The sequence below is a fragment of the Balaenoptera borealis genome (assembly GCF_965194805.1).
Source record: "Balaenoptera borealis genome assembly, chromosome: 3".
Taxonomy (NCBI): Eukaryota; Metazoa; Chordata; class Mammalia; order Artiodactyla; family Balaenopteridae; genus Balaenoptera; species Balaenoptera borealis.
The window spans coordinates 146480627-146502923 of NC_138866.1; the positions used below are offsets into that span (position 1 = coordinate 146480627).

General features: G+C 44.3%; 1 protein-coding gene across 5 annotated transcripts in view; it reads left to right on the top strand.

Annotated features, from left to right (window-relative positions):
- The window catches only part of ABHD2 (abhydrolase domain containing 2, acylglycerol lipase), a 107329-nt gene that overhangs the window by 9978 nt on the left and 75054 nt on the right, over window positions 1-22297 (top strand). Inside the window, exons 2-4 of one of the 5 annotated variants that reach the window (XM_082385949.1) lie at window positions 850-924; window positions 14449-14547; window positions 17073-17272. In XM_082385949.1, coding sequence (XP_082242075.1) covers window positions 17079-17272 — 194 coding nt within the window. In that variant the 5' untranslated portion in view covers window positions 850-924; window positions 14449-14547; window positions 17073-17078. Of the gene's footprint in view, window positions 1-849; window positions 925-12275; window positions 12423-14131; window positions 14292-14448; window positions 14548-17072; window positions 17273-22297 lie in introns of those variants that run through there. The other 4 variants (XM_082385948.1, XM_082385950.1, XM_082385947.1 and 1 more) reach the window with 4 other exon arrangements.

The window sequence follows — 22297 nt, forward strand, 5'->3', positions numbered from 1 at the left end:
ATAAACTGTAGAGCTACACAAATAGGAATTTTATTTTCGTCTAGTTCTGCTCCTTCCTTTTGAAAATATGGTGACCTGTTAGTTGGCATTAGCCACAGAGCACTTACTGGTTCCCAGGATGAGGGTCTTTGACCCCTAACCTGTGGTTCACAGATTTAATATTTTCTCTGGGGAGCTGATAGATAAGCTAATGGTCTGGAATGGATACAGGAACTTGTAGTACATCCATGATCTACTCGTCACCTGCAGAAGATGGTTAAATTGGGGTTGGTAGTGATCGCTCATAGGCAAGTCCAGGACCTGGACTCACCGGGCTTGAAGACACAGACTTTGGTCTCTGCCCTAGGACCCTCTAGCCCTGTTGGATAAAGTGAGCCCCTCTTCTGCTATGTCTGGTGGACACACCATAGCCAAGTATTGTATTTGCATTTAAAATTTTCATTTTAATAATAGGACACTCTTTATCATCCCCATTTTAATGGGTAAGGAAACTGAGGTGCAAAGAGGTTACGAAATTTGCCCAAAGTCATACAACCAGTAAGTGGTAGAGTTGTGATTCAGTCCAGATCTATCTGTCCCCAAAGCCTGTCACCCTACTGTAAGTGGCCTTACTACCCCGCCATCCATGCACACCCACAGGAAGCATCTCAGTGAGATAGAAATCTTTGTAACAAGACTCGTTCTGACCTATTTACATAAACCTGTTTCAGATACCACAGATATTTAAGGAAGGATTTTTCCATTTTTCTTAGATATTAAAAAGGATCCCTATTTTTTAATTTCCACTAACCTCTCAATCTAGGTTAACCTTAGGATTAACTGTACTCAAATTTATATTTTCTGGATCAGATAAGCTCACATCAGTTGGAAAATGCCATAGACAACTTTGTTGCATTGGATGTTTTGGAGTGAAAAGCGCAAATCGTGAGTCTTCTAATGGTATTTCAGTATTTATCTGAATGCCAACAGTCAATGGATAGTTTTCTGCCTACCTTCTCTTTGGGCATTTTTCCTTCCTTCTGCCACATAGAACAGCCTGTTTTTTGCTTTGAATTCTCTTTCTTTATTTATTGGTGAGCAGTTTCTGAAGTAGATTTATAACTCTTTGAAACTTTAGATAAACAGGGGAAAAGGTAAAAAGAAATATGGCATTGGACGTGAGCTTCTCTGAGTGATGAAAAGTGGAAAACTTTCACTTCGGTGGATAATTATTTGCCTGAACTTCAAAATGTTCTTTGAAATATCCAAAAGCTACTGACAGCCCAGGTCACACTGAGCTTCTTCTCTTGACCCACGGTAGTATGGCAGTTACTCATAATGGCCCCTACCTCTCAGCCTAATGTAATAATTTCCTCATGAGAAAATTCTGCTCAAGGGATCAGAATGGTGATGCGTTAGGCCTTTCCCACAGGCTCAGTCAATCAATAAATATTTACAGAGTGCCCACCCATGCTCCACACCCTAAATTTAAACTAGTATACAATTTTACACTGAGGATTGAATTAGCAGGGCGTAGACCGGAATCCCCGACAGAGATCAAATGGATATGAATCATCACTTTTACGTGGAAATGAGGCTTGCTGATTTTCTAGTTATGAAAGAGTATTTGCAAAATGTGAAGTGAGGAAACAGGATGATTTTTAGGGCCTGGAGGGGATGGCCCTCAAATGAAGACTCCTGTATAGATGAGCAGATTGTACGAAAACTACTTAGCTGTCATGGCGGCTTGGGGTGAGGTTCTCGTGGTGAATGCCAATGTTTGTCCAACATCCCATGGGTCAGGTTACACACAGCCAAACAAGGCCTTCCCACACTTACCGAGGCACATCAGTCCCCCATTGGGCCAGCACAGTAGGCTCTACCAAGGTGCCATCTTCCAGGCTGATGTCTGGAATTCCCCCTGGAAGTAAAAACCCTGAAGCTTCTTCCACAGTGACTCACTCCCACTGCTCCCAAACCCGTCCCTCTTGCCTTGCCTGCCACTCTCCTGGCTGGCCTGCATCCTCAGGCCTTGGCTGGCCTGTGAGGCTAGCTTGAGGTCTGCACCCACCCCTCCTTTTTCTCTTCTTCTGTTCCATCCCTTCCCATGGTTCTCCAGCTATCTGAGCCCATCTCCTTCTTCTTTCCGCCTCCTTTGTTTGAATTCCTCTAGTATTTATAGTTGGAACTTCAGGATTTCATTCTTAATTATACATGGATTTGCACTGTTTGCTAATTATTTCCTGGACGCCATGTATTATACTTCTTTCATAGTCCCCACAGAGCTTAGAATGAAGCTGGTGTCCTTGGTACCCGTGGGGAGCAGGTTGGAATGTCAGAAGCAGGATGTAGTTTTGCAAATATCTCCCCCAGTGGTATTGACACACTTTTTTGCCGGGGGAGGTCTATCCTCCTCTTTTACAAACGACTGCTTTATACATGAGGGTGCTCCAACTTATACAGGTAAATCAATTTGGGGGAAATGGGATCACTTTCCCGACGATGGAGAAGCATTTCCTTCCTTTCCAAGGAAATCTTCCTTGATGGCTAGTTCCTTGCCTCCCAGGCAACATGATTGGCATCACATACGCGTGGGGAAAGCCTGGCAGAGGAAGACCTCCTGTACAGTGAGCTCGTGGCTGAGTCTCTGCTCCATACGAGGCTCACCTGCCTTGAGCAGAGGTGGAGATGGACTCAGAGAAAATGCCTGCCTGATACAGGCAGAATTTAGACAAAAACCAAAGGAGGAAGGCTGCTGGGAAACTAGGAGTAACGGTGGGGACTTGCCCTCAGGCTCTAAAGTAAGCTGAGAAAGCTCGCTTCCAAAGTGGGAGGACAGGGAGAAAGGCCCAGAACAGCAGTGGGATGTTTGCGCTGGATGGACCAGGAGACAAGAACTTTCGAGGGTGTGAACCTACTTCTGTCTCTTTACTTGGAAAAGCCATCTATTTAGTTAAGACCCCAAAATATATCAACGCAGAGGGCTGCCCTTTCCATGTCAGAGCCTTTGAATTTTTATTTTTCTAGATTTTCAGTGTCCTCAGTAGAAGGGTCTGATGAAGTCAAGCTCAAGACTGCCTGGGGACCAATTCCCATGTTCTTCATGTGTTGAAAATTGCCTAGCTGTTTCTTTAAAACTGACATTTTTATAATCTTGAAATATGTAATAAGGCAGTTTTCCTCTAAAAAGCTCAAAGCATTTTGCAAACCTCATCTTGAGCATATGGGTATTTTATAATTATAAAGCGTTTTTTTTTAACCTACAAAATTTCATCAGCTTCTTTCCCTCAATAGTCTGTAAGGTAACCTCCCCTCCCCCGTTTTATAGAAAAAAAGGAAACTTTCACAAAATTTAGGTAGTTCATCCAAGGTCACTTGGCACAACCTAAACTCAAACACAAGTCCTCTGACTCTAAAACCTTTGTCATTTGAACCTGATTAAAAAATGGACAGAGGCCCTGAATAGACATTTTTTCCAAAGAAGACCTACAGATGGCCAACAGGCACATGAAAAGACGCTCAACATTGCTTATCATCAGAGAAATGCAAATCACAATGACAATGAGCTACCACCTCACACCTGTCAGAATGGCTATGATCAAAAAGAGAACACATAACAAATGCTGGAGAAGGTGTGGAGAAAAGGGAGCCCTCGTGCACTGTTGGTGGGAATGTAAATTGGTACAGCCACTATGGAGAACAGTATGGAGGTTCCTCATTATTATAAAATTATGAATAGAACTACCATGTAATCCAGCAGTTCCATTCCTGGGTATATATCCGAGGAAAACAAAAACACTGATTAGAAAAGATAAATACACCCCTATGTTCATTGCAGCACTATTTACAACTGCCAAGATACGGAAGCAACCTAAGTGCCCACCCAGAGATGAATGGATAAAGAAGATGTAGTATATATATACTATATATAGTATGGAATATTGCTCAGCCATAATAAAGAATGAAATCTTGCCATTTGCAACAGCATGGATGGACCCAGGGGGTATTATGCTGAGTGAAATAAGTCAGACAAAGACAAATACTGTATGATTTCACTTATTTGTGGAATCTAAAAATACAAAACATAACAAAAATGAACAAACATAACAAAACAGAAACAGAGTTAGATACAGAGAACAAACATGTGGTTGCTAGAGGGTGGAAAAAAATAGGTGAGGGAGATTAAATAAGAGTACAGACTTCCAGTTGCAAAATAAATGAGTCACCAGTATGAAATGTACAACGTGGGGAATATAGTCAATAACTATGTAATATCCTTGTATGGTGACATAGTGTAACTAGACTTATGGTGATCATTTTGAAAAGTATGGAAATATTGAATCACTGTGTTGTGTAACAGGAACTAACATAGTGTTGTAGGTCAATTTTACTTCAAAAACGAATGAACAAACAAACTTAGAAAAAGAGATCAGATTTGTAGTTACCAGAGGCAGGGGGTGGGAGGAGGGGAAATTGGATGAAGGTGGGCAAAAGGTACAAACTTCGTCATAGGATAAAAAAGTACTAGGGATGTAATGTACAACATGATAAATATAATGAACACTGCTGTCTGTTATTTATGAAAGTTGTTAAGAGAGTAAATCCTGAGTTCTCATCACAAGGAAAAAGATTTTTTTTTCTATTTCTTTAATTTTGTATCTATATGAGGTGATGGATGTTCACTAAACTTATGTGATAATCATTTCATGATGTAAATCAAATCATTAGGCTGTACACCTTAAACTTATACAGTGCTGTATGTCAAATACATCTCAATAAAACTGGAAGAAAAAAATATAATCTTTGTCATTTGGTTATAGCACACAGGCCCTTAGGGTAAGTTTCAAAATCCCCAGAGAGGGCAAGTGATATGCCCAGAGCTACACAGCACAGCATACTCAGAGGGGAGAATAATTCCAGATACCATTGGAAGCAAGTTGTATGGAAACACAAATGGGATTCCGTCCCTCTTCTGACATCCAGAATCCAGCCTGTCTGGGTCCTTCCACTTGGGTTGTGACCTAGAAGTTGGGGACGAGGCTCTGTCTAGCTCTCAGAATCGGCAGGACTGATGGCAGAGGCTGGATAGGGGCTCCCTGGAGGCCCAGTAGTGGGGCTGGCTTGTTCGGCCCCAGAAGGGTGACTATCTCGCATTAATATCCTGTCCTTCATTTTTAGCCTAAGGGCGTGAGTGTGAATCAGTCCTTCATATGTATCTGTATTTAGCTGGTCGAGTTCGTCTTCTAGGACTTGGGCACTGGTCACGGTGGAATCCATGTGACCTTTAACCTTGCCGCTCCAAGCTAGCGGGAGATCCTGTTTCTAGTCACAGTGCCCGAGGTATATAAAACAGAAGTAAATAAGGCATGCCTCAAAATGCCATGCGCGCTGCATACCCTTGCCCCTAGAACCTTCTCTCAGTCTCGGAAGGACCGGAAGCCCAGAACCTTTCCTGCTTTCTAGACCGAGCCCTGAGGGGAGCTACTGTTCTCACTACTGGCAAAATTCATCATCAGAGAGCCCAGAACTGAGAGAGGCCGGGGGTGGAGGAGCTCAGCCCTGCCCCTGGCCTTGCGAGTGGTCAGGAGCGTCTCTCCCTAGGGGAGGGGCGAGGGGCTTGACCTGTGGGTCGGGTCTCCTCGCAGATCTACTTCTTGCTGCCTGTGCAGTGAAAGGCAAGTGTCGGGATTATAAAGGGCTGCCCTTGGTAGTGCTCCCATTACAGCTTCCAACGGCACTGTGCGCCGTTCTGGCTCTGGGGCCCTTGGGACACCCCAGAATGCTCAGGAATGGGGACTCCTGATTATTTTTATTTTCTCATTAACCGAAGGTAGCTGTAAGTGCTTTGTGTTGCAGCTCTGGGTGAAACTTTCTTCTCTGGTTTAGTGAGTTCCATGGGGTCAATGATTTTTAGCCAAGGGCCGTGCCTCCCACCCCATCCTCAGTTTCCTCATTCTGGAAGCTTGTTTGCTGGTGAGATTCCAGCACATGCCCCAGAAGTTTCTTCTGTGGAATAAATCTGGAGATGCTCTTCTCTTCAGCTGTATCTATCTCTTAAAAATTCCAGTAAACTGGGCACTTGGGTTTGTTGAGTTCGGGCAAACTGAGATTTTCTTTTGATATTACAGATTTTAATTGCAGTATATGGTTTTTAAAATTTATTTATTCATTTTTGGCTGCATTGGGTCTTTGTTGCTGCACGTGGGCTTTCTGTAGTTGCAGTGAGCGGGGGCTACTCTTTGCTTCGGTGCGCAGGCTTCTCATTGCGGTGGCTTCTCTTGTTGCGGAGCACGGCCTCTAGGCGTATGGGCTTCAGTAGTTTTGGCTCGCAGGCTCAGTAGTTGTGGCTCACGGGCTCTGGAGCGCAGGCTCAGAAGTTGTGGCGCACGGGCTTAGTTGCTCCGCGGCATGTGGGATCTTCCTGGACCAGGGCTCGAACCCGTGTCCCCTGCATTGGCAGGCGGATTCTTAACCACTGCGCCACCAGGGAAGCCCTAATTGCAGTATATGTTTTTTAATACAATGTTAGAATTATCAAATCTCTCCATTAAAATGCCTGTCCTATTAGAAAATTCTCTGATCTCCATAGAGGAAACACCTGGCTTAGGATTTTTGGTTTGTTCTCAGGTGTGCATTGAATGGTTTCTTGATGGTAGAGAAAGCAATTTTGCTTGTGATTTTACTAAGTGCTTTTACCCATTGTCCTCCACTTGAAAGTACTACTCTTTGAGCAAGACTATTTGCTAATGAGAGAGGCCAGCTCCCTTTCAGTAATTTAGTAAATGCATGTAAAAGTGCCCAATTAAATGTGCATGCTTAACTGGTGACTCAGTCTCCAGCTATTTTTAGTTTAGTGACTTTGTTTTGTGAAAGTTGTGGGTTAGTAGCCATTCCTGATATTTAACACGAGGTTCACATTTTCTCTCATAGGGTAACTTTCCTTTTACTAGAAACTTGTAGGACATATTCTGAAATTTCAGCAGGATGAATGTGTGGCCTTATGACTTTGTAGAAGAATATGGTTAAATAAAACTATTATCACATGAATGAGTTTGCACAAAAAGGCAATTTCAAGCTCTTAATTTTGAATGCAACTGAGAGTGAGGTTAACCTAAATATATTTAATTATCTGTAAATTCTCTTCTCTTTACCAAATTGTGTGTGACTTAGGACATTCCCTTCACCTAATAGGACCTGATTTGTAAGGGACGTGGGACTAGATCTTGCTTTCAGTCTCCCTGCCACCACCCACATCCCAGTGTCATAACCTGATCCCAGGCCCCCAGGGCTGCTCCCTGGTTTGATCTCCTGAAGGAAAGAGTCTGGGTACTTGATGCTTAATGTTCAAAAATTAATTAATCAATCAATCAGTGTCTCTTGGCATCTCTGGAAAACAGGGTTTTGGCCCTGTCGTTGCCAGGGCTCTCCATCATTTGGGGCTTGAGGTAGTGGCGGTGGTGAGAGGGGGAATTTCAAAACCCAGTTACCCTGAAGACTCAGCCAACAGGACCGTCCCTGGGAGAAGGACACGCAGGACTGGTACAGCCGGGCTGTGCTGAGAGGCGGTGCTGTGAGCTGCTGGCGGAGGCGCTCACTCAGGGAATCGAAATCTCACTGTGAGGTCAGAGTAGGGCCCAAAGCGGCCCAGGTTATCAAGGGTACGCAGGTCTGGGTAGACTAGGACATACCTCGGAACCTTCTGACCGTGCCTCTGACTCTGTCCCAGCCCCGTGGCAGTGAGCACTTAACAAGTGCAGAGAAACAGCTCATAGCGGGTGGCCGGGCTTTGTCCTAGCAGTCTGCTCTGGGCTTGCTTCTCCCCTTCTGTGGAGTGACTTTTTTCTGTGTGTGCAATAGCCCTGATTTCTTTAGTTAAATGGCAGATAAAGGGGGGAGAAACTGGCCCTTTTCCTCCCTGCTTTCTCCCCAAAGGTGTCATGTTGCCTACGTTTCGGGTTGACTACTTTTATCTAAGTTGCCACCAAAAAGGCTGACAGGTTGGGATGACGTGAGGTTTTTGTCTACTACACTACTCATAGGGCCTTCTTGAGGAAGGAAGCCTGCCTGAGGCTTACTATGCTGGCGTAGGGTTTTATTTCAGGGCATTGAAGAGGTTTGCTAGGAGAGCCGGGCCAGACACGAGTGGTTTTACCTGCAGGAAGGAGGTGCAGATGAAGGAACGGTGTCTCTGCGGGAAAGGAGGGGTCCCTTGGCGGGAGAGAGGGTGTGTGTATCGGAAGGGGGGGGGTCCAGGCTGTGCACCTCCAGACCCCTTTCAGCACAGAAACAAGAACACACCTTGGAACTGTTAATGGACCTTCGTGATGAACACTCACTATCCAACAATTTATTAAGTCTAACACGGTTCCGCGTTAGAAGAATCAAGAGTGTGTCCTGGGATTAATTTTAAACTTGTTGGAGGAGGCCCAAGCAGTGGATCCACTAGTTATTTCATTGTTGATGAGGCCTCTGTGTCAGCTGGGAAAGAGTGTCTTTTGCGGTAATTTCTGTCAGATTAGCGTTTACTTAGGCAAAATGGAGGAGAGTTTAATGGTGGGGATGGGATGGCTAATATTTGGGGGACACTTATTGTATGTCAAGGATTGTTTTAAAATACTTTCTGTGTATTAATACCTTCAGTTTGCAAAGGAGGCCCAGAGGAGGTAAGAAATTTGCCCAAAGACAAACACCGGAACTGGCGGGGCCAGGATTTGACACTGGGTTACCTCACTCCAGGGCCTGAACCTAAACATAATCCTCTCCAACCTGATTGGAATTGGAAGAGAGCTAAAGAGAATCCTTTAGGAGTTTGGTTTGGTTTTCCTTGAGGAGTATTTGCCATGGGACCCATGTATGTATTGAAGTTTACTTGTCAGGTCCTTTGGGTGGCAAGGGAAAGAGGGCCCTCCCCTCCCAGCCCGTGATGTCTCCGTCTCTGGGCTCCCTCACTTTCCTATAACAGGAGAGGAAAGGATGGTCCTGACAGCTGAATCACAGAGGCAAAGAGGCCAAGCTAGTAAACATTTGTGCACAGAATACAATTTGCCTTGTGTTAACAAGTAGCCTGGGAGTATCGTGTTGTTAGCTGATTATTGGTATGTATTGGTTGGAGTTTGTCTGGATAACTTCCAAAAGAATGTGGCAGAGGGTCTCTTCATCCTCTGAAGAACAGGGGTATGGAACAGCTGAGTCACGAGAGGTCATTTGGGCTTATTCTGTAAGAGTTCTGGAGGCTAGACGTCTAAAATCAGGGGTCGGCAAGGTTCTGAGTGTCAGCCAGGTTCTTGAGGGCTCTGAGGGAAATCTGTTCCCTGCCTCTCTCCTAGCTTCTGGTGGTTGCTGGCAATCCTTGGTGTTCTTGGTTCAGAGATGCATCACCCCAGTCTCTACTGCCATCTTCATATGGTCTCTCCTCTGTGTTCCGTGTCCAAATTTCTCTTTTCTTACAAGGACACCAGTCATGGGGTTAAGGGCCACTCTAACCAGTATGACCCCATCTTAACTTGATTATATCTGCAAAGACCCTATATCCAAACAAGGTCACATTCACAGGTCCCTGGTGAACGTGGATTTTGGGGGAACAATATTCACCCCATTATACCAGGTAATGAGTCTTCTGTGTTTGAGGCCTCTGCTTGTTTTTTTCTTCACTGTAAGTTTTAGATTTTCAGTGAACATTAATATTCCTAGGCTGAGATCATCACTCACCCATGGAGGTGGAATGAATATGATGGAATTATTGGCATAAATGGCACAGCTGAAAATATAGAACTGTTTAACTTATTTGAAGGAAGAACAAAGGCCCTGAGCGTTGTTAGTTCTTATGAGTTTTACTGTTTAATGGTCCATGAAGTAGGCTGGAAAACAGGGCTATCTTCTGTTACAGAGCACAGAGAGCGTTTCCTGTGCTCTTTAGCCAAGGACTGCAATTCTATCCCTAGAATCTCAGAAATTTTGAGCTGAGAGAGACCTTTGGCATCATCGACTTCTAATCTAATCCTCTCATTTTACAAATGAGTTCTTTAGGGCCCAGAAAGGTTAAGGGACTTGTTCAAGGTCACCAGCTGAGAAGGGGCAGAGCAGGCACGAGGACCCAGGTCTCAGAACCCCCAGACTGGGCGTCTCTTGCTGAATCTGTGCCTCCATCTTAAAATAACGCCCTTAGTCATGGGGGAACAGCGAGAAGCCCAGGCCCTCGCACTGGCGGAGATGCCAGTGGAGCCTGTCTTAGAGACTGAGGGCAATACCGAAAGTTCCTTTACTGCTGGGCCTTTGACAGCACCTTGGATTTCTTCGTTAATGTCGAGAAGACAAATGAAATTTTAACTATCATTTACAGCACCTAAATCTCACTCATAAGAAGACTGCGGTGGGAGCAGGGAAGTGTGGGGCTTAGGGTGGAGGAAGTGCTGATCAGGTGCGTGTGAGGTGTGGGTGGGGAGATGTCTCCTTTCCATCTTCCGCATACCCAGCCCTAAGCTGCCTGAAGTGCACTTTAACTGGATTTCACCTGCCCAGAGAGGGAGAAGGGGCACACAAAATAGTGCAATAGAAGCTAAGTTTGTTATGTCTGGAACAAGTGCAGAATATTAATTTTTAGTGGCAGGTCAAACTTAGAAAGAAAGAAGACCCTAAAATAAAATGCAGCAAGGTAAGTTAAAATGAATATCAAGAGTTTTATTCTACAATTGCCAGTTAATTCCTTGTTTAATGTATATCGTGCACACGCACGCACACACACACACGCACACACACCACAAAATCTCTCTCATACAGACTGCTCCATAAGTCCTTTCCCCACTTATTTTTTTCCTGGGCTACTTATTCTTGTCCCCAAGTTTCTAAAGTATATGTAGCCCTAACATAAACTTCTTTTCTCCCCAGTTAAAATGAGAATTCGACTTAACTGTGGTTCTACACAATGCTTAGTACAGTGCCAGGCACACAGTAGGTCATCAGGTCCTTAAGCCCACTGAAGTTCAAGGAAGGTGGCCCTAGCAACATGCGGTAGAACCGCCCTGCTCCTCAGGACTTCAGCTCAAGGTTCTGTATCTGGACCGTAATAATTAGAAACCTCTCATAGGATTGCCTTCACCAAATCGAATTCAATTTTAAACCCTTGGCATTTTTCAAGCGTTGAGGAAATTAATTCTCTACTGCATTTGCTATTAAAAAAAGTTGTAGGAGGACATTGCCTATCACATCACTCAAGGTCCCCTTATGTAAAGTCCCGCAGAATTCTTTTTTATAAATCTGTGCCAGAAGAACCCTGTTTTCTTTGAGTATCTGTCGTGCTCTCTGGAGGTAAGAAGAGTGTACTACGGATTAGCTCTGCATTTTGGAGAAACCATAGGTCTGACTAGGTTTCCCTTTTCCCCCTCGCAGTCAGAAAGCTCAGACACATTCTAGGCTTAGTCGTATGCTTAGTTGTATATCTTTTATATATATTAATTTATTTATTTTTGGTTGCATTGGGTCTTCATTGCTGCGCAGGCTCTCTCTAGTTGTGGCGAGCGGGGGCTACTCTTCCTTGCGGTGCGGTGGCTTCTCTTGTTGCGGAGCAGCGGCTCTAGGCGCGCAGGCTCAGTAGTTGTGGTGCACGAGCTTAGTTGCTCCACGGCATGTGGGGTCTTCCCGGACCAGGGCTCGAACCCGTGTCCCCTGCATTGGCAGGCAGATTCTTAACCATTGCACCACCAGGGAAGTCCCTAGTTGTATATTTTGACCTAGGTATTTTCCTTGTTCACAGAGTCTCTTAATTTCTTTTTAGATTTTGTTAGTTGCTATTTTAAAGCTTTTTTTTTGTAATAAAAAAAAATTTGTAGTCATTATGAATTTTGGAAAAGAAAAAGAAAAATTGCCTGTGCTCTAATAATAACCCGACCAGGGTAGCATCCATAAAGATTTGGGGAGATAGTACTTCCTCCTGTGTCATTAGAAATTACAGACTAGAAGAGTCTAGAAATAACAGTGGTTTAAACATGCAAGGGTTTATTCTCTTACATAAGAGAACTCCTGAGGTAGGCAGTCTGGGTCTGACCTGGTGGCTCCACGGAAACATCAGGGACCCCAGGTCTCTGTCTTCCTCCTCTGCTGTCCTCTCCATGTGGCTCCTAGAGTGACCTCGAGGTCACTTCGCAGCCCAAGATAGCTGTCGGAGTTGCAGCCCTGTCGTCTGCATTCCAAGGAGGCAGGGAGGGGAAAAGGCAGAAGAAGAGTTAACTCCCTACCTTTTAAGGAGTCTCCCCAGAAAGTAGAGCAGCCCCGCCAGAACTGGCCAGCACTTAGTCACGCGGACTCGCCTACCTGCCACGGAGCCTGGGATCTGTAGTTAGTTTTTTCTAGCTAGGCGCATTTTCCAGGTTTCTGTTCAAAGAAAGGAGGAGAGACTTTCTTACCGGGAAGCAATCAGCAGTCAGCCACTTTTCTGAATCTTTCTCTGTGTAAGTCTATTCAGCATTCTTTTTTGTGTGTGTGGGGCATGTGGGGTCTTAGTTCCCCAACCAGGGATTGAACCCGTGCCCCGTGCAGTGGAAGCAGGGACTCTTAACCCCTGGACCCCCAGGGAAGTCCCCTATTCAGCGTTCTCTTGAAGCTATCTCCAATAGTTTGTGGGAAAGAGTGAAGGTGTAAATAAACATCAGTGTAAATATCAATAAATAAAACATACTACCTCTTGTTATTTGCTACTCTGCCTTCCCATAATTGTTTTTTATTAATTTATCATTTATACATATACTGGTAGTGTATGTTTTGAATATTCAATCAATGTAGACTTATCCAGGGCTAGTAAGGACCTTAGATTTCTGCAAGGGTTGCACATTCAGATGCCTTCAGGGACCATTCAGGTACCAGCAATGATTAAGTAGGCCAGAGGTCATTGTTGAGGACCATGATAGGGAGTGGTGGGAACTGTGGCAACCAGGAGGGAGCGTGGCCTGTCTAGAGGGGCAGCCCCGCCCAGCTCCATTCCTTGCTGCCATGTGAGAACGCTGGATCCGTGTTGCCAAATCTTCGGATTTTTTTCTCAAGAGAAACCAGAGATCCAAATTTTTATCTGAAATCTCCTGGTGTTTATAACTTAGCAGCTAATAAATTCAGTTTTGTTAAATGCCAGTCAAATGCACTGCCATTCCATGGGTTGCCAGTTTAAGGTCTCTGATCTGGCACATCCCTTGTTTTTTAGTTGGCAGCCGAGCCCTGGAAAGGTCATGTAGCTTGTGTTGTGGCTGGAGACATTGCTCTTTAGTCCCCTCCCCAAAAAAGCCTGGTCCTCTGTGGCTAATTTGTCTCAGAATGTGAAGAAATAATAAAAAGTTGAAGTTGAACAAGGCTACTCTGAAGGTTAATTGAATCTCCCCTTCAACTGGCTTTCATTTTCTTTTTAAATCATTTTGGTGTGATCGAATCAGAGGAAATTGGGCTTGAATACCAGCTCTACTATTTTATAGCTGCATGAACTTGAGCAAGCTTTTGGTGTCTCAAATTTTGTGTTTTCAGGTACTATCCACTTTCTTTCTTGTTTCTCTCTTTCTTTACTTTTCCTGCTTTCACACAACGTAGTGGTTAAAAGCACGCTCTTTGGAGCCTGGTATGAATCTTGGTTTCTCTGCCTACTAGCTGTGTGACCTTGAGCAAGTTACTCAAGTTTTCTATGCCTCAGTTTCGTCATCTGTAAAATGGGGATAATAATAGTACCTACCTCAGAGGTACAATTAATAGCGTTAGGATGGGTAAAGTATGAAGAGCAGAGCTTGGCACATAGATAGTGCTATATAAACACTGGCTGTCCCTCCCCCACCCCTTTCTCTCTTGTGTTTCCTCTGCTGCTTTCGAAGCCACAGATCTTTAGCCCAGTGGTCCTGACTCTGGTTCCCCATCTCACGGTGAGCACTTTTAGCTCCGGATGGCCCTGAGTAGCCAGCCTCCAGCCCCCAGTATGGACCAGATCTGGCAGGTGTTACGGCTCCCCACTCATTACTTTCAGTTCTGTTCTGTTTCTGGAACTGTGTTTTTGAGCCCATCTGTGCCCTTTTACTTTTCTCAGCTCCTATTTTTTCCTGTCGTAGCTGTATATTTGGGAGAGATGGAACAAGTCAACTGCCTGCTGTCTTGACCTAAACCTGACTAAGTTATTTCATTGGTCACACAGAGATGGTACCTGTCAGGTGTTTCTGAAGATTATGTTACAAGATAAAGGACAAAAGCAGTGTGAGTTTGCGTTAGCCAGAGTTTTGAACACAGCAGATAACTTGTCCTGGAAACCACAGAGAGCCCGTCAGTCTGTGGATTCACAGAGGCTTCACCAGCAGGTCTGTCCAAACAGCCAAGAGTGCATCACATGTGTTAATTAAAGAAATTGTCTTTTTCCCTAAAGACTTTAAATGCAGAAAAACTTAGACTATGCTTATATTTCAATTAAATTGCTTCTTTCTCAGCCTTTAAAACATCACCATCTGATCTTTTCAGCTTTTAGGTTAAATCGAATGAGATCTGACCTGACCGGCCCAGCTGTACAGCTTTTCAAGAACAGTTCATATTCGCAGTAGAGAGGAACTGGTGACGTAGGTACATATTGGCGAGACTCTTATTTTTGCTTCTTCTCCCCACCTTCCCTGACATTAGTAAGTAGTGAGTGGAAGTGGGGACAGAGGGACTTCTTGTACATTTTTAATTCAATAAGTCTACTCTAGACCAGCCAGGAAACTGGTCAAGCCATCCAATGCATTCCTCTCCTCTCTTTGCAACCAAGGGGACAAGAAGGATGTCTGTTTCAGTTCCATATCACCAGCATCATGTCAGAGAAACTGGAATTCCTGCTAGGTTTTGGTTTTGGCCCTTCGCTAACTACACTTAAAAATCCCTATTAAAATTAACACAACATTGTAAATCAACTATACTTCAATAAAATATATATTTTTTTAAATCCCTATTAACAAGCTGTGTCTTCTTGGTTGTTTGTTTATCGTCGGTTTGACTGGCATAGGTGGCAGGGCTTTGGAGAGATGAGGGACAGGGGCCACAGGTGGAACCCCTGGAGCATCTTTGAGTGCGGTGCTGTGTACTTTTTAGGTCACAGGCCCCTTGAAGAATCTGATTAAATCTGCAGACCCTCTTCCCAGAAAACTTACAGATACACACACTTTCATGTATAATTTCAGGGAGTTCCTGGACCTTAGAATTCCATAGGGGACCTACAGACCCCAAGTTAAAAGAATCCTTGTTTTAAGGGTTTGGGGAACAGCCTTTGGGGAACATGGCCCTAGGAGTGAGATGACATGTCCCCAGAAGTTAAGTTTTAAGGAAACTGTCAGCTCATAAAAGGTCAAAGGTTGATGCAGCTGAAAAGTATATTCTGAGGTCCAGCCTTGATTCTAAATCATGCCAGATAAATTTTAAAAAATTATTTTCTTGCCCTGATGGTGAGTTAAGGAGCTGGGATCTTTTTTGTTTTTTAATTGGGGTATAGTTGATTTACAATGTTGTGTTAGTTTCAGGTTTACAGCAAAGTGATTCAGTTATGCATATACATATATTCATTCTTTTTTAGATTCTTTTCTCATATAGGTTATCACAGAATACTGACTAGAGCTCCCTGTGCTGTACAGGAGGTCCTTGCTGGTTATCTGTGTTATATATAGTGGTGTGTGTGTGTTCATCCCAAGCTTTTGATTTATTCCCCCCCCAACCCCCGCACTTTTCCCCTTTGGTAACCATCGTTTGTTCTCAATATCTGTAAGTCTGTGTCTGTTTTGTAAACAAGTTCATTTATTTCTTTTTTTTAAATTAGATTCCACATATGAGTGATATCATATGACACTTGTGGGATCTTTGATTGCCTTTCCTCACTGAGTTGGAACCCCTGCCAGAGATCGTCTACAGTGTGTTTAGGTCCTGTATTTGCCAAAATCACCTCGATTTTAGAAAAGGGCTTCTGAGACCTCTCTGGCCTGGCTGTAGGTCTCAAATGAGTTCATTCGGTTATGCCCCAAACATGTTTTTGAGAGATTGTTTTGTCTTGCCTCTGTCTGCACCGTTGGCCACCAGAGTTCTCATGCTGTTTTTAGCAGAGGCTACTTGAAACCATTCCAGGGGAAGCTGTTGCCATAGCTACCTTGGCTGCCAGAGTTACCGTTTTCTCCTTTTTGTTAGCTTGTGGTTTCCCTGATTTTTAAGGTAACAGCTGATGTTCTGTTTTCCTGCCTTGCAGCAAGGAAGAGGATGAAGTTTTGTTGCTGTTGATGTTTGGTTTTTTATGTTTGGAGTGGGGTGTGTGTGTGTGTTCTGTGTACAAAATAAAGCTACCTGAGAAGATGAAAAGCCAGATATGCATGTACGTTTTCCGTACTCCAGTTTTTAATTTTGGTCTAGCAGTTGAATTTGGTCCACTTTTAGCCCAATTTTGGACTAACGGCCATAGTCAGTTGCCTTCGGTGGGGAAAAATGTGGCCAAGTTCCATTTCACACTGCCTACAACTCCCAGGAGCAAGAACCACTGCAACCTGGGCTGAGCCTGAACTTGGCTCCAGCACCAGGGCTGCCTCCAAAGGAGCAGGTGGCTGAATCAGGCCCTTCCTGCTCTGAAAACAGAGGTGAGGCCAGCAGGCAGTACAGCCTCACCTGGTGGCAGCAGCAGTCCCATCTCACGTCTCTGTCCAAGGCTGTAAACACAGCACCTCACGTGCAGCTGGTGCTCCAGGTGCAGGTTAAGTCTGCAGAGAGATTCAAGGTTGCCTGGTAACAGAAATCAAAGCTCTCCTCCTGGCCCCCCTTGTACCTCTCCGACTGGACTCCTTTCTCCTGCTCTCAACAGGACGCTATTCTCAGCATTTTCCAATTCTCTCATCTTAGAAATAAACGTTCATTACATTAAAAAAAAACACCACCCAGCCCAGTTTATTAGTGCTCAGGACTGTTCGTGATCTGGGTTGTTGCCAGTCTGTTGGCACTTGTAAGGCACCGATGGGAATCGGCCAGGGTGGGTTCTGCGGGCACATCTGGATCGTGACAGGTGATCGCTGGCTTTGTCTCTGTGTGGTGGGCTCCTCCCCTCCCCACGTGCTTCTAAACCTGCCTGTACCCCTGCTCCCCAGATCAAGATGAATGCCATGCTGGAGACCCCCGAGCTCCCGGCCGTGTTTGACGGGGTGAAGCTGGCCGCAGTGGCTGCTGTGCTGTATGTGATTGTCCGGTGTTTGAACCTGAAGAGCCCCACGGCCCCGCCTGAACTCTACTTCCAGGACTCGGGGCTCTCGTGCTTCCTGCTCAAGTCCTGTCCTCTTCTGACCAAAGAGTGAGTAGACCTCAAACCCACCTGTACACCCGCCTGCTCATCTGTCTTTGCAGTGTTCAAAGAAGAACTTTCTCACAATGTGTCCTCAAGGCATCCATGTAAAATAGTGTCATTGGTGTTAAAGTAGCCACGTCTCAATAGGAGCCTGGCGTTCGAATCCTGGCGGGTAGGAGACAGCCTCAGATCTTTGTTGCCTGGAAACATCCCTTCCTCCACGGTGTGGTGTCATCATCCACGACAAGGACTTTGCAGAAAACAGTTGTCATTTTTAGGTAGATACAGAAAGCTTAGACAATATTCTAGCCCTTTATCAAATGCTCTGTTGCCAGTTCTAAGACAGAGAAATCATCCTGACCCAAAATAATTAATGAGCAAAAAAAGCACAGGCTCATTCATTGGGTACTGTCCCTCTGCCTTATTGAAAAATATACTGAGCATTAACTAAGAGAATCCACTTAAAGAGAGGGTTTTCATTGCAAGTGAACCAGATTTCCCTGCAGAAGCCCCAGGTCTGTGTTTTGGGGGTGGCAGGGGTGAGCACTGCTTCTGATAGAGGAAACCGTAGTTGTAAAACAAAGGGTATCTGCATTCCACATCACACGTGCTGTTTTCAGGAGATGCGTCGTGACATCTTCCCCTGTTGATGTCTTCTGAATAACTCCGTCTTCCTGCAGCGCTTGGGACAAGCCTCTCACGTGAAGCAGTCCACGCTCTCCGGGGTCTTAGTTCCTTCCTCCTTCCTCGTCATTGCTGCTTCACCTTGTTTGTGCCTCTTCAAGCTTAGTCCACTCTGCCAGGTGTGCCTTTTCAGATGGACGCTGCTCGGAGAGCTGTCTTATCCCAACCGTGTCCCCGGAGCACCTAACAAAGTTTCTAATACTCAGTGGACAGTAGCAGAAGCTCTTCCCTCTATCCCGGTATAACCTCTCACCGCCTCTGTTGGGTGAATGATTCCCTTCTAAGAGCAGATGGGCAGCAGAGACACCTGAGAGTTTGGGCTCTTGCTTTGTCCTCTTTGGTTGTCTAGTTCATTTTCATGTGCTGTTACCCACGGGTGAAGAGCTGTGGGCTGCAGGTGTTTTGGGTGTTTGTGTACAGTTTGCTCGTAGTTGTAACAATAATGCCATGACTCCAAAAAGTTGCTATCAAGTCGAGAGAGACTTATAACTCCGTCATATTGCCTAACACCTGTGGACTGCCATGTACCATATAAATGTCATCATAGTAAATTTGGACCCGCCCCTGCTGAAGGGACTTTATATTACAGTAGGCTCCACAACCATTATCAAGGACGTGGTGTTCTTAGCAAGCAGTGTTTGCATTGAAAACGCTCCTCTCTGAGGAGCGTACACAGAATCGGTATGTTTTCAAAATTGTCCAGCATTTTTCTTCCATACTTAATTTAGATAATTCACTCATCTGGCAAGGAACATTTGCACCCGATTTCAGATTGAGTGGGACGCAGTTAGACCCAGTTCCCAGGTCTTCTCTTTGTAGAGAGCTTTTGAAAACCAAGATATTAAAAGAGCTACAAGATTATAGGCAGATGAGTACACATTTCCACCCAGCATTGGTTCCTAAGTAATTAGAGGAAGCCCTGGGAAAGTTGCTCCTGTCCAGGCTCTGGATAAACATCACGTAAGGTTTGATTCCACACTAATTGTTCAAAGTGTTTAAAAAAAAAAAAAAAAGCTGATTTTGGCAGGGGTTTTTCTTAACCTCTTTTCTTGTTTTCTTTGAAAAATACCCAGAGACATAAGTCCAATAGTTTCTCTTTGCTTTTTCCCCTTCCTGGCACTCTTTCTCAATGAGCCTATGGAACTGTCCTGGTGCTACGTGACCTCTATTGCGATTGCCCCCACCCTCCCTCCTGCGATGGAAGTGCATCCCTGGTCACAGTCTCCTTGGACCTCGTGGCTTTGGCCACCCTCTCCCACCACCCCCTTCATTAACCAGTTGCCACGCTCCTTCCTGGTGAACACAAATCAAGGAGGGGTGGAGGTCAGCCTAGGTTAAAGGCAGAACTGATGCATGTTTAGGACTCAGCTATGGTTTGAAGGTGGCTGTGACAATTCCCCAGAAACTATGTACTTCCAAGACCTGTCCTGTTGAGCACAGGACCAGCCCTCTAGAGCACGTTGGAACATTACTTAAAACAGCTAAATGCCAAACACCCACATTCTCTGACTTGATCGTGACAAATGATTATTAAAGGGCAAAAGGATTTACTTTTCCCCTCCATCTTTTAACTAGGTTCTTATTTTTTATTTATACTCTTAATTTTGGGAAAAACTATATCCTGTGTTCACGTAGCATATCACCAAAATATTTTCCTGTTACTCTCTCATCCACATTACTGCATTTAAAATTTTGAGTATCTCTCATAGGCATTATGCCATTTAATCCTCTTAACAACTTTGAGGTTGGATTCATTTTTCCTCTCATTTTAAGGATGGGGAAATGAGGAGTAGCAGAGGCGGAGACTGGACCCAAGTCTGTGACCCCAGAGCTGGCTTCCTTCCTGTCCACAGGGAGGGGGACAGAGACCTTTCTCAGGGTGCAGGTGAGAGAGAGGAAGCCGAGAGCAGTGAGGGGCCAGCCCACGACAAGAGTCTCTAGCAGGACTGGCCCCAGAGTGGCCTTCCGATTCCTGCATGACCCTCTTTCTATTTTAATTACTGTCGGAAGCCAGTGGCCTTGATGTTCTTTCTCTGTGTGGCGTGTTTGTAACAGCCTTCCATATATTTGAAGCTGAGGGCAGGAAACATATCTGTTATGGGTAAAAGTGCTTCTCCTGGGACTTTGAAGATTTTTTTTCCCAGAGGAAGCCTGTCTGCAGCCTTCACAAACAATCATCTAGGCTAGAAATGTCAGTTAATTGATTTACAACAAGTTAATGGTTGTTACTCAGTAACCCCGACTGAAAGTGGCCAGTTATTATGACTTATGTCCGGAATCAGGACATAGTCTCTTGCTGTTCTGGTGTAGAAAAAAAAGTCGGTGAAAGGTGAACATCGAAAACCTGTTAGGAGAATAGGGATTTTTTTTTCCCTCCTTTCAGCACTGAAGTCAGTTTTTAAATCTGTTTTGAGATCACCTATCCAAAGATACATTAGAAGTGAACCTTTTAATGTCTGGAAGAAAACTTTTCTAAGATGGGATGATATGTCTCTTGTTCACTTAGCAACAGATCAATATTTACCTAGCAATTCCGGTTTTTTGTTCTCAAGAAGTGTTTGCTTTTAGTGAAACAAGCAAACTAAAAGCTCAAATCAGTATTATGAGAAAATGTAGATGATGATACAGATCTCCGTTTTTTTCCCGAATAAAAAATTTAATGCATATTCATTTTTTTAAATGGAGAATAAAGTGAAACATACAAAAATCATCTGTAAGTCTCCTCCTCAGAGATTCATATCATTACTACTTTGGTCATCACCCCTGTGGGTTTTTTTCTGCTGCAGATACTTTCCCCCAACAAAGTCAGGGGCATGTATAGCATTTGGTAACCTGCTTTAACACTTTGTGTTCCCTGGGAACTTCTCTGGCGGTCCAGTGATTAAGAGTCTGCACTTCCAATGCAGGGGGTGCAGGTTCGATCCCCTGCGGGGGAACTGACTGAGATCCCACATGCCTTGTGGCGCAGTCAAAAAATTAAAACAAAACAAAACACTTGGTATACCGTGGACATTTATCCATGCTCCTACATATCTTCTAATATTTGATTTTTAACAGCTTCAGAATTCTATCAACCATTCAGATTTCCTAATGGCCGTTGGCAGCAGTGGTGTAGAGAAAAAGGCTTGATTTGAAATGTAGATTAGGATACAAACTGAGGTCTTCTTCTAAACTAGCTGGAGAACCCTGGACCAAGTGACAGGCCCTCTGATCCTTGGTTTCCTTGTGTATAAAATGAAACAGTCTTACAAAGCTACTTCTCATCATGAAGCTATGATAGGAAAGTACTACCCAAGACAGCATCAATATTCTTTTTATTTATGCATGCGGCAGACACCACGTAGACTTCTAATACCCCAGCTTTTTGTTGGGGGTGAATGACTCAGTGACTAAAAGTCACAGAGCCATGAAGAGGGGAACATTCTAGAGCTATGCTTTACACATATCTCTAGTTTTAAGCCATGAAGAAAAGGTTGAGTGTTTCTGATAGTAATTCTTTAACTGTAATGCATGAAAAAAACAGGGCTGATTGACCCCATTATTCTGGCTGTGTATACTACCTCTTTTCCCATTCTAACTCACATTGAACCATCCCAGTGTGGCTTGGGAAATGGGTTGTGCTATGGACTGAATTGTGTCCCTCCCCAAATTCATATGTTGAGGCCCTAACTCCTGATGTGATGATATTTGGAGATGGGACCTCTAAGAGATAATATGGGTTAAATGAGGTCATATGGGTGAGGCCTTCATGATAGGATTAGTGCCCTTGTAAGAAAAGGAAGAGATACCAGTGCTCTGTCTCTACCATATAAGGACACAGCAAGAAGGTGGCCTTCTACAAGCCAGGAAAAGAGCTCTCACCAGGAATCAGATTGGCTTACACCTTGATCTTGGACTTCCAGCCTCTAAAACTGTGAGAAATAATTTCTGCTACTTAAGCCAGAAAAAAAATTAAAATTAAAATAATAAAATAATAAAATGAAACAGGTAGCTTTCCTGCAGTACCCTTTCAGTACTAACATCCTCTGAGTCTAGGACCACTGCATTATCACCAAGCACCGCAAGAGTTTCCTGCGGGAAGGACCCTGGGTTTGGGGAGCCCTGGCTACAAGGTAAGGGCAAGAACCCAAAGAGAAGGATTTTCTTGTGTGTCTGCCCTCTCCTAACTATTCCCACTCCCCTTGCTCTAAGACAAGGGGACACTGGATCCCATGGGCTTTTGTTTTTTTTAAGGACTTTTTTGAGCTATCATTTACATATATTAAAATACACAAACCTTAAGTATACAGCTCGGGGCCTTTTGCATATATAGTCACCTGTGTAACTGCCACTCCCTTGTGCTTTACA